General features: G+C 41.6%; 1 protein-coding gene across 1 annotated transcript; it reads left to right on the top strand.

Moving 5' to 3' along the window:
* Positions 1 to 4,286: 4,286 nt before the first annotated feature.
* mrpl22 (mitochondrial ribosomal protein L22) lies at positions 4,287 to 11,734 on the top strand. The gene is made up of 7 exons (XM_084169592.1): positions 4,287 to 4,331; positions 4,429 to 4,471; positions 4,690 to 4,825; positions 4,989 to 5,054; positions 9,988 to 10,065; positions 10,552 to 10,621; positions 11,464 to 11,734. The coding sequence occupies exons 1-7, from the start codon at positions 4,304 to 4,306 to the stop codon at positions 11,670 to 11,672; spliced, it is 630 nt and encodes a 209-aa protein (XP_084025718.1). The 5' UTR covers positions 4,287 to 4,303; the 3' UTR covers positions 11,673 to 11,734.
* Positions 11,735 to 12,794: the final 1,060 nt, after the last annotated feature.

The raw sequence follows: 12,794 nt of genomic DNA, 5'->3' as shown, positions 1-12,794 counted from the left end.
AACACTTCTAAATTAATCATGATAATGCCATGATTAAGAAAAATCATGAATAATGATGAGTAAGAAAGTTAGAGGCTACAACAAAACATGCTAACCTCTCATCATTAATAATAACAGGGGAGATTAGCATTTTTGTAGGGGGTAGGATCTTAGTTCCTCTGTAACTTTCTCACTTTTTATAATTCACAATTCATTTATGATTATCCATAATCATAGCATCCACATTAACGCAGACGTGTTCAGAAATATTTTATATTCTTACTTACTTTCTTTCGTAGTTCTCTTTCCTCCTTCCCTATCTTCCTTTTCTAGCTTCCTTTCCTTCTTTCCTTTCCTAGCTCCAATACATTTTTAGAGAGTCCACCCTCTTTTTAATCTAACAGCCTCTTTGCTCTTGTCCACCTCAAGTCCACCAGATTCCTCAAGACCATGCAAGACATTTGCTCCAGCAGACACTACCACAAGAAAACCCAAGGATTCATCAGACACACAAGGGAGAGATGGGGAGGATGTGTCGATCCGACGCCGAGGATAGACACATCTTCTCTGTCTCTCCTTCTTCTTCTCCTGGTGGGCAACAATACCTCACTCACTCATGTTTCAGTATCAGCTGGTGGAGGGAGAGATGTGTCCATCAGTTGCATAGGAAAGACATCATCCCTGTCTCTCCTTCTCCTGGTGGGCAGCAATATACACTTACCTCACGCTAATCCTCCTCATTGTCTTATAGTGAAATGCCCCTTAAAATGTCTTTCAGCGCTAATTTGGGAAATGCTCATCAAGCAAGAAAAAATCCTGGAACAGCAAATGCTCATCCTACGCCTAATAGCAGAATGCTGCCATTATGTGATCGTAGAAGGCCTTCTGCTGTCGAAGGATCAACAAGGTCTCCAGAGCCTGGAACCCAAGTTTCAGGGGGCTGACTCAAAACTGAAACTGAGTTTCATTCCACGTTGTATCTAATGCTCTTTTTGAGAGATTCAATTTTACAGCATTCTATTCACCCTGTTGCAACTGCATTTTCACATATTTGCAACCACTTGTGCTCTTGTTCATTAGCTGCTGTCCAGAAGAATTCGATAACATCTGAAGCATCCGAGAGCGAAGTGGAGTTGGTCATGAAAAGGTGGTTGCAGCTGGCAGCAGACTGAGAAGGAATGTGGAGGCACCTGCGCCATGATGGACATGGGGAGAGGGGTGTATTTTGAGGGTGGAAAATGGTATGAAGTGAGGGATGGTACGTGCTAGCTGATGGAGGGAGAGATGGTGAGGATGTGTCCATCCATCACCGGGGTTAGACTCATCTTCCCTGTCTCCCCTTCTCTTGCGGGGCAGCAATTCGGAAAGTATTCTGACCCCTTGACTTTTTCCATATTATGTTACAGCCTTATTCTAAAATGGATTAAATAAATAAAAATCCACATAAATCTACACACAATACCCCATAATGGAAAAGCCAACACTGGTTTTTAGAGATCTTTGTATTAGAAACTAAAAACAGAAATATCTTATTTACATAAGTATTCAGACCCTTTGCTATGAGACTCGAAATTGAGCTCAGGTGCATTCTGTTTGCATTGATCATCCTTGAGATGTTTCTACAACTTGATTGGAGTCCACCTGTGGTAAATTCAATTGATTGGACATGATTTGGAAAGGCACACACCTGTCTATATAAGGTCCCACAGTTGACAGTGCATGTCAGAGCAAAAACCAAGCCATGAGGTCGAAGGAATTGTCCGTAGAGCTCCGAGACCGGATTGTGTCGAGGCACAGATCTGGGGAAGGGTACCAAAAATGTGCTGCAGCATTGAAGGTCCCCAAGAACACAGTGGCCACCATCATTCTTAAATGGAAGATGGAAAATATGCTCTAACCCTATCAACACCAGGTAGAATTCTCAGGTTTTGACCTCCTGTTGTCTAATTACTGTTTCCCCTTCTTACTTAGTGGGCTCACCAGAGGAGGCTGGTGGGAGGAGCTATAGTGGGATGGGCTCATTGTAATGGCTGGAATGGAATAACATTTTCATGTTATCCAGAGTGTTGGTGACTGTAACTGTGATACTGGCAACAATTTCATTACGCTGTTTTTGCCGACGTTTACTGGCACCGACCATATTCAACGGGTGTTTAGCGTTCGTAAATTCATCAGTTATTCTGCGCCCTGGCACACTCAGACGAGAGTGCTCTGAAATCGGAGTAGATAGCCAGAGTGAATTTACGAACGCGCCCTAAGTCTTTTCGTTCTAAATCTATGGACGCGATCCAGTCATTTGGTTGCCGTGATGGCTGGCAACGTTCTTATCCCTTGCTTGCTAGTTAGCCAACTTTGGCTAACACAGTCACGTCAAACAGTGCAGCCAGAATAACAGCAATTTAGCTGCATTTGTGTTTGTTTAAGCTGTTTTCTAGTGATTTTTGTGGGATAAATCCATTACAATGAGCTAATGATGTGCGATTTCGCCTGGCATAGAACATTTGCTCTCTCGCAAGGCCACTGTTCAGAAGAGAGAGCCAACTAAACAGCTGACACAATCACTTTAAACTGAAGCTGGAATGACAGCAAACTAGCTGCATTTCGTGTTTTTCTATTGAAATGTCTTTGTATATATCCATAAAATGATGCTGATTCATGATTTCAACTGGCTGAGAAAAGCTGCCAGCCTGTCTGTCTCGTCCGGACTCCCGACACGTTCATTACCATAGGACAGCAGGAGCTCGAATTTCATTATTGAAACAATGTTGTAAATGTCGGAGAGACAGACAAGGTTATTACAAATCTTCGCTGTTGAAAGCCAAATGCTAGTATAAAAGAAATGGAAGATAATGCCTAGATGCTTTTTACAGTGTAGATCTAGTATATAAATTAATTCATATGCTGAGGAAGTGAAGAGCGGAGTAAAGGAAGATGGATCCAGGGCGAGGGATCCTAAGAGGCTCCCTGTGAGTAAGCCAAGGCCAATAGAGTGAATAGAAATAACGTGCGCCAGTAAGCTTGGTTTCTTAGCATTCATAGCCAAGGTTATGAACTGTACCGCAGAAATGGAACATAAATAATAGAAAGTAGATGTTGTGGTGGTAGCTGCAGAGAAGTACTTGGGTGTACGAGAATTTACTGCAGAAGAGTTACAAGGTGTGTTAGTGGCAAGGTTTTAATGGGTTTTAATGGGTGGAACAGGGTTGGAGTTAACCCACAGCACGGTAGCTCTCCAGGAACAGGGTTGGAGTTAACCTACAGGACGGTAGCTCTCCAGGAACAGGGTTGGAGTTAACCTACAGCACGGTAGCTCTCCAGGAACAGGGTTGGAGTTAACCTACAGGACGGTAGCTCTCCAGGAACAGGGTTGGAGTTAACCTACAGGACGGTAACTCTCCAGGAACAGAGTTGGAGTTAACCTACAGGACGGTAGCTCTCCAGGAACAGGGTTGGAGTTAACCTACAGGACGGTAGCTCTCCAGGAACAGGGTTGGAGTTAACCTACAGGACGGTAGCTCTCCAGGAACCGGGTTGGAGTTAACCCACAGGATGGTAGCTCTCCAGGAACAGGGTTGGAGTGCGCTGGTGTGGAGAGTGTGCTTAGATAGACTGCCATAGTTATTCCAACAGGCACTGAGGAACTGCTAAAGACATCATAATGTCAAATCACATCAACATTATCAATAAAGTGTTTGTGTGTGTGTATGTAATATTCAGGATGATATTTGTATTAAAAATGTATGCACTCACTAACTGTAAGTCGCTCTGGAAAAGAGCGTCTGCTAAATGACTAAAATGTAAAATGTGTTGGTAGGACAATTTTGCTTCCCTTTTCCCCATCCCGTGTGTCACAAAGTGTAATGAATTCACACTCCAGAACAGTAGGCAGAAACATGGGGCTAAATAAGAGAAATAGATTAATAGGGAGGGCGTGACCGGCCTAACACTCCAGTACAGTAGGTGGCGGTGTATTTACCTTTGATGGTTGCGATCTGCCAATACAAATTTCAAGAAGATAGACGATGGAGCCCTGAAAAGGAGCAGCAGTATCCACTAGTTACCACAGCCACAAAGTCCAACTTGGCTATATCGAAGTAATTATATAAACAAAAAATTGCTTTTTGGTTTTCATTTTAAAGTTAGGGTAAGGCATAAGGTTAGCAGTGTGTTAAGGTTAGGGTTAGGTTTAAAATCATATTTTAAGAAGATACATTTTAGAAATAGGCGGGGTTTATGACGTTATGGCTGTGCAACGACCGTACCTTTTAACGAGACTGTGCCCCTGCCGTAAAGCAAAACGTGTTGACGACGTAATACATTCAACATGGCGACCTCCGTAATGGCAGGCGGTGGTAAGTCAAATAATATTTTACTTGAAATGCAGATGTCTTTTTCATTCTCTACCTCTTCTAAAGTGTGGGTTAGAATGAACTTAACATGTTTTCATAGGGTTCACACTACTCAGGAGTGTTGCTGGGCAGATACACTCAAGGTAAGGAGAACCAGCTAACTTTAGCTAACAGCGCTGTCATTTCAGTAAAGGACATATCAAGCAGTCAAATTATACATGTGCATACAACTTCCAGAATTGTGCCTATTACAAGTATTTGCCCAATTTTTATTTTATTGCGCCTCTTTCTACTGTCTAACTTATCTAACGTTAGCTAGCTAGCTAGCTTCTTAGTTAAGTTCTCTTCTCTACCCTGGCAGGTTATTTGCTTTTGGTAAACCCCAGAGGCTCTCCTGCATCCACACCAGCGCCTCATTAGATGTCAACAAGAACTGGGACAGGAAGAACCTGCAAATGTTCCCACCACAGCAGCCTGATGAAGCACGAAGACCTGCAGTGAGTTCCAACAACAAAGTGATACATACAGTAGTTATGGTTAAATAAATACAAATAAAATGTGTTTCCATGGAAATCATTCCAGATCTGGCAATTTATTGTTAAACAGTGGTTTTCAGTTGTTGTGGTATACCAAATTCAGACCAATATATTTGTTTCACAGGAGGTGCACCACTGCAGGAGGCAAATCAAGTACAGCAAGGACAAGATGTGGTATCTCGCAAATATGGTGAGTGTCTAGCAGGTTTGAATGTAAAAGCAACATGCTGAACACCTTCCAAGTAGCCCTAAACAGAACAGAATTTTACTGCATATTCTCAGTCTTTAGATGCTCCACTCAAAAGCTCATAGACATGTACTTTCTTGACTTAATCTTCTTGCCCCAATTGGGAGCATAGGGAGTACATCATGGCTCTCCTCCTAACTATTTTCTGTGCAAGGGCTTTTTCCTCTTGCAAGGAGATCCCCGTTTTACTAAGTTATTGTAAAGTGGAGCATCTCCAGTATTTTTATTTTATTGTTATTTTTTTCCCACGCATGCGGCAATCAATTGAACACAATGTGCTTGCTTGCACAGATATGGCACACATGCAGGACTTTTATTATGACATGAGGTGAAGCGGAGAGGATGTGATTTCAGGCACCTGCAACAGACCCACGTTTGAAAAGTCTGTTTAAAGGCCCAATACAGACGTTTTATCTCAATATCAAATCATTTCTGGGTAATCATTTCAGTTAAGGACCTAACTGTAATAGCTTTCCTTTAAAACTGTCAGAAATATTATTTATGTGCAAAAACATTTTTCTCAAGCAATAATTTTGCTATGACTGTCTGGGAGTGGTCTGAGTGGGGAGGGATTTTACATTTACATTTTAGTCATTTAGGAGACACTCTTATCCAGAGCGACTTACAGTTAGTGAGTGCATACATATCTTTATTTTATAATTTTTTTTATACTGGCCCCCCGTGGGAATCGAACCCACAACCCTGGCGTTGCAAACGCCATGCTCTACCAACTGAGATATGTAATCTGAAAACTAGCTGTTATTGGCAGAGGGGCTTGGAACTCTCTTTGTTATTGGTATATATTAACTTATACCGTCTGTCACCAGGCAAGCCAAAACTTCACCCATGCAAAACATGCTCATTTGAAGGTCCTGTTGAGGTTGTATTTTCAACCAGCAACTATCAGGAAATAACACTGATCAAATTTCTTCATACTTTTACAGTGTTAGTTTCATCGGCTGTTGCACAATAGAGTTTCCGTTAGGAAAATGTGGTGCTGGACAACGTGACCGGGAAGATTTTAATTTACCAGCCATTTGAGAAATGTATCGTACCCATATGCATTGGGTGCGTAACACATTAGGGTGTCCACCCACAGTGCTTAGAATGACAGAAATCACATTTAGATTTGCTCCGTTCATCTTTCCCTCGATTCTGACTAGTCTCCCAGTCCCTGCCGCTTAAAACCATCCCCACAGCATGATGCTGCCACCACCGTGCTTCACCGTAGGGATGGTGCCAGGTTTCCTCCAGACGTGATGCTTGGCATTAAGGCCAAAGAGTTCAATCTTGGTTTCATCAGACCAGAGAATCTTGTTTCTCATGGTCTGAGTCCTTTAGGAGCCTTTTGGCAAACTCCAAGCGGGCTGTCATGTGTCTTTTACTGAGGAGTGGCTTCCATCTGGCCACTCTACCATGAAGGCCTGATTGGTGGAGTGCTGCAGAGATGGTTGTCCTTCTGGAAGGTTCTCCCATCTCCACAGAGGAACTCTGGAGCTCTGTCAGAGTGACCATTGGGTTCTTGGTCACCTCCCTGACCAAGGCCCTTCTCCCCCAATTGCTCAGTTTGGCCGGCGGCCAGCTCTAGGAAGAGTCTTGGTGGTTCCAAATATCTTCCATTTAAGAATGATGGAGGCCACTGTGTTCTTGGACCTTCTGTGTCTCGACACAATCCGGTCTCGGAGCTCTACGGACAATTCCTTCGACCTCATGGTTTGGTTTTTGCTCTGACATGCACTGTCAACTGTGGGACCTTTTATTTAGACCGGTGTGTGCCTTTCCAAATCATGTCCAATCAATAGAATTTACCACAGGTGGACTCCAATCAAGTTGTAGAAACATAATAATAATAAATAATATGCCATTTAGCAGACGCTTTTATCCAAAGCGACTTAGTCATGCGTGCATACATTTTTGTGTATGGGTGGTCCCGGTGATCGAACCCACTACCTTGGCGTTACAAGCGCCGTGCTCTACCAGCTGAGCTACAGAGGACCACGTCTCAAAGATGATTAATGGAAACAGGATGCACCTGAGCTCAATTTCGAGTCTCATAGCAAAGGGTCTGAATACTTATGTAAATAAGGTATTTATTTATTTTAGCAAAAAAACTAAACCTGTTTCGCTTTGTCATGAGGTATTGTGTGTAGATTGATGATGAAAAAAATGTATTTAATACATTTTAGAATAAGGCTGTAACGTAACAAAATGTGGAAAAAGGGAAGTGGTCTGAATACTCTCCGAATGCACTATATGGATGATATAGAAATTAAATATATACAGGTTAAAAGTAATGACTAAATGTTCCACCCTTAAATAGAATTGTGACATGTTCTTGTTTTAAGTATGATGTACTAGTTAACCAATATTGCATGATGTGATGAAGCAAATTATTTTCACTATAGGCTTAGACTGTTGTTTCCAAATAGTGGGTAAACAGGTTAGGTACCATTGCTAAAGAGTAACGTTGAGCTTTTAATCATGGGGTAAGAATATAACTGTTGTGGGAAACGAGGAAGTCTAGTCTGAGAAATCAGAACAGCTTATGAAAGAGGGGTTGTGAAACTGAGACACCACCCCCCCACCCAGAGTGGAGAGTATAATTGTTGTTGTGTTATAATATTGTGAAACCAAGTCGGAGTGTCTCTCGGGACAAAGAATGTGTGTGTGTGTGTGTGTATATATAAGGTTGGTCCTCATTGTGAGGGGCAGAATTCTCTGAATAAAGACAACCTGACTATTGCAGACGGGGGCTCTGTCCGTTTCTTGATCCAAAGCATTACAACCTTTGGGAGATGCACAGAGACACTGAAATAGTTGAGTTCAACCATTGAGAGTAAATAATTATCGTGACAATGGAGGAAATTACTGAGTAGTTTGGTTCATCAGGCTGACCTCCAGTCTTCGCTTGAAGTTATTGAGGGATGATGTTTTGGCAATGTGAAGATAAGAATTCCAGACTATGTTACCTCTGACTATGTGAGGTACGGCAGTGGGGAGGGTGAAGGTTATCGCAGTTAAATAGATTTCAGAATTAACCTGGAAGAATCCATTGAAGGGTTTAGGTAAAGTTTATGAAAACCAACAGAACAGGAGAGAAATGCTGGTTTCAATGGCATATGAGGAAGTATTTTTGTCAGGTTTCAAACAATTATGTGTTTTCAAAATGCATAGCCTACTGCCTCAAGCTCACATTGCAAAGTGGTGAGTGACGAACTGATATTCTGCCTACTGTTCCCTATGCACTTAAATGGGAGTGGCACTTCAATTAACAGTTGAGAAATAGAAATGGTAACTATTTTTAATCGTGTCCAAGTTTTTTTAACACACAATTGCATTTAGAAATGTTGCGCAATGACTGGTCTTATAAAAGCACGTTTCACTCCAGCAACAGTGAGCTGAGTAGCTGCAACAGGTCTAGCGCAGTCTGAGGTGATATTCTGCTCAAAATAGGCTCTGACTGCATGTTGTGCGCGTGTGATAAATAAAATACATGACTAATGTAAATACACATGCAGCAATTTATTTCCACACAATTATGCTAATTAAGCTATAGACCGAAAAGCATTAAGGTCATTGGTATTTCCATCAATGAATATAAAGCATTATTTTGCAATTTGATATTTATTTCTCCCAGTCAATTTGTCTGGCAACAAATTTTTTCGGCTTTTCATTTTTTTGTGGGGGGGGGGTCAAATCCCGCAAAATACCAGCTAAAGGAAACCCTGGAACAATATAATACAAAACACACAAAAACATATTTTTGACTGCACTAGGCCTTTTAATAATGCTTTCCTGTGGATATTTTGGCTAAAATTCCCAATGGTAGGCTATAAGGTCCAAAGTAATTTCAAATGGAATTTTATTCAAGATTCGTGAAGCACATGGGGACGTTTTCAGTGATGGGTTTTTAAGTGACGATGTTGTCCAAGAGGGATAGCATCGTCGTATACACTGCTATGGCCTTCCCTGCGTTCACTTTTTCCTAGTGGGTTGTTGTCCAGTGCCTTCCTTGTGCCTGTCCCATAGATTGGTTGTCATAAAACAATGAAAAACTGACCTTCTCTGAAAGCCTTACTTGTAGGTTGTGTCGTTTTAAGTATGCTGTTTTGTTAAATGCCGAGTGTGGTCAAAAACGTGATTGTCCTGTGTTTTTATATATATATTTCCATCTGAGGTTCGAGTAATACTGTGAAAGTGGTGATAAGCCCTTTTTAGTGTAAGAGTTGTTTGAAAAGACTAAAATTCCAGCCTGTTTTGGTGGGATGGAGTTTTGGCCTGGCTGGTGACATCACCAGGCGGTAAATTAGTTAATAGACCAAAAAGATTTTCAAACCTCTCAATAACAGCTAGTTTTCCATTTTCCCCTCCCCACTCAGAACACTCCCAGGCAGTCCTACCAAAATTGTTGCTTGAGAAAATGCTCTTTACTAAGAACCTATTTTCATTTATTTTTTACCATTTTTATTTAAAACAATCACAGTAAGGTACTTAATTGTTAATCAGAAATTCTTTGAAATTGAGATCAAAACGGCTGCATTGAACCTTTTTAAAATTATACAGTATAATGGCAAAGGTGCATAAAGTTGTCATTGTTTTAGCACTATCTACCGAGTTTTTAAACTACAGCGTGCAACATGGTTCAATGCACCAGTAAATCAGCACCATCTACTTTTTTAGGTTTTTCAAATTGGCAGCATCTTGGAGGTAAAATTGGGATCATGTATACTGTGGTAATGATAATACAAAAGAGTAACAGAGCAATGCACAATAAGGCGAACTTAGCCAACAAGGCATTTGTGGTAAGTGCATGGGGGCTGTCATTTTTATGCATCTCCGCTATTGGTTGACTTCCTCTTCTGTATTCCTCCAACAGATCAGAGGAATGACCATTGACGAGGCCATTGCACAGCTTGAGTTCAACGACAAAAAGGGGGCAAAGATCATGAAAGAGGTATGTTTTAGCTCCTATATTTTATCCTTGTGTGACTGTCTACAGCATGCTTTAGCTAGTTTTGGAAAACAATGCAACATTTGCTTTAGGCGTCCATCCATGTTTCTCAAACATCAAATTTCAAAGTGTTTAAGTTTAGGCATTAACTCCGAATGGTAAGGGTTAAGGTTTGGGATAGGCTTAAAATAAAAATATCAAAAACAACTTTCTATCGCTGGATTCGAACATGCAACCTTTTGAACCAGAGGCAGATGCTTGCGCCCATCTGCCATCCCCGTCAACAATGCCCTAGCAAAACCGAAACCTACAGCGCTCACTGTTGCCCCTAGTGGCCTTGTTTCCACGTCATCTCCCGACGTCCTCAGACATGGATGGACGTCGAGTACTGATTTGTATCACCGGTGACCTGCCTGTGTCCAGTAGTTCTGTAGTTGTCAGTGTTTGGCCGCTGTCTTTCATGATGTGATACATTGTTGTATTTCTAAGGTTCTCTTGGAAGCCCAGGAGATGGCAGTCAGGAATCACAATGTGGAATACAAGTCCAATTTATATGTTGGTAAGAGTCAACTGTCGTACATCTTCTTGAAATCTTACACATCAAATTGTATTAGTCTCATATACAGTTTACAGCAGGTATAAAAGGCGCAGCAAAATGCTTGTGTGCTAGCTCCCTCAATGCAGTACGTTAATCAATATCAATAATAATAAATAATAATAAGTCATAAATAAGTAATAGAAGAGGTAGTATGCATAGTAATAATAGACTATATTTACATATGTGGGTAGTGTCTCGGTCACATAGTAGAATAACTAGTATATAATCGAACAGTATATAATAGAACAGCAGTATTGACTGTGTGAGTGCTTGTGTGTTTGTGTAAGGGTTGGATCTGTGGATACTAGTCAGTGCAAATAATCTCTAAAGTGCAGATAGTCTCTAATACACAACTTCATACACATAATATCTTGTTCGAATCCTCTCACAATAAAAGGTATGACAGAAATTGCCCATGCTTGCCCTAAATGGCATGATCGAATTCCTGGATGTAAATTGTTTTAACACAAGGTTAGAGTAAAGTGTTGGTGATCATTAAAGGGTGTATAGTGCATTCTAATCACATCCTAACTGTTTCAAATGGAAAAATAAATGGAAATTTCTTGATAAATCACAATAGGGATGTAATTTTAGATGCCGGAAAATAGACTTTTCTTCACTTCAGAGGCTGGGTATGATTTATGCAAATGTAATGCAGAGGTTATTATAGATAAACAAATGATGTGATTGACATTCAAATGCAATTCTGGAATGAAATCTGTCATTGTGTTCTATCTCTCTCTCACGCGCGCGCACACACACAATCTTTCACACACTCTTTATCCCCTTCTCCCTCTCTTCAGCGGAATCGTTCTCCAACAAGGGGAAGTACCTGAAACGTATCCGTTACCATGGCAGAGGAATGTTTGGGATCATGGATAAAGTGCACTGCCACTACTTTGTCAAGCTGGTAGAGGGGCATCCACCGAAGGCAGAGCAGAAGACTGGCTTCGACCAGGCCAAGGAGTACGTTGAACAGCTCAAGAGTCGCACCATTATCCACGCACTATAGGGCAACTAATACTCTGTATGTGATTTGATATTTGTTGTAAATAAATAATGTATTGTATCATTTTTGCGGGATTGTCTCTACGATTCTGGCTGTTCTCATTTAGGTTTGATTGTGCTGGAAAATCGGCCAGATGTTGAGATAAGTAGTATTTATTTATTTTTGTTGCGAGATTGTCTGCTTTTGATCGCACCCAGCAGTTCATTGTTTACATTCACATTGACATTTTAGTCATAGCATACGCTCTTAGAGGCGGCAGGTAGCCTAGCGGTTAGAGCGTTGTGCCAGTAACCTAAAAGTCGCTAGTTTCAATCCCCGAGCCGACAAGGTGAAAAATCTCTGTGCCCTTGAGCAAAGCATTTAACCATAAATGCTCCAGGGTCGCCATTGATAATGGCTGACACTGGCCGTCTCTGGGAGTTGGGATATGCAAAAAAAATCATTTCCAATTCATGCAAACGTATAATACTCCCTTGAAAAATACACTATATATAAAAGTATGTGGACACCGCTTCAAATTAGTGGTTTCGGCTATTTCAGCCACACCTGTTTGCTGACAGGTGTATAAAGCACACAGCCATGCAATCTCCATAGACAAACATTGGCAGTAGAATGGCCTTACTGAAGAGCTCAGTGACTTTCAACATGGCACCATCATAGGATGCCACCTTTCCAACAAGTCAGTTGGTCAAATTTCTGCCCTGCTAGAGCTGCCCCGGTCAACTGTAAGTGCTGTTATTGTGAAGTAGAAACGTCTTGGAGAAACAACGGCTCAGCCGCGACGTGGTAGGCCACACAAGCTCACAGAACGGAACCGCCAAAAAATTACGTAGTGCGTAAAAATTGCCTGTCCTCGGTTGCAACACTCACTACCGAGTTCGACACTGCCTCTGGAAGCAACGTCAGAACAAGAACTGTTCATCGGGAGCTTCATGAAATGGGTTTCCATGGCCGAGCAGCCGCACACAAGCCTAAGATCACCAAGCGCAAAGACAAGCTTCTGCTGGAGTGGTGTAAAGCTCGCCGCCATTGGACTCTGGAGCAGTGGAAATGCATTCTCTGGATTGATGAATCATGCTTCACCATCTGGCAGTCCGACGGCCAAATCTGGGTTTGGCGGATGCC

Source organism: Coregonus lavaretus (assembly GCF_964263955.1).
Source record: "Coregonus lavaretus genome assembly, chromosome: 10".
NCBI classification, from domain to species: domain Eukaryota; kingdom Metazoa; phylum Chordata; class Actinopteri; order Salmoniformes; family Salmonidae; genus Coregonus; species Coregonus lavaretus.
Note: the sequence above shows the minus strand (reverse complement) of the source record. Positions and strands in the feature narration are given on the sequence as shown.

Excerpts from the sequence above, each read along its gene's own strand:
- mrpl22 (XM_084169592.1), top strand. The coding sequence starts at position 4,304 with ATGGCGACCTCCGTAATGGCAGGCGGTG. Across the intron at positions 4,826-4,988 it reads ATGAAGCACGAAGACCTGCA|GAGGTGCACCACTGCAGGAG; the intron begins GTGAGTTCCAAC and ends TTTGTTTCACAG. Across the intron at positions 10,066-10,551 it reads GGGCAAAGATCATGAAAGAG|GTTCTCTTGGAAGCCCAGGA; the intron begins GTATGTTTTAGC and ends TGTATTTCTAAG.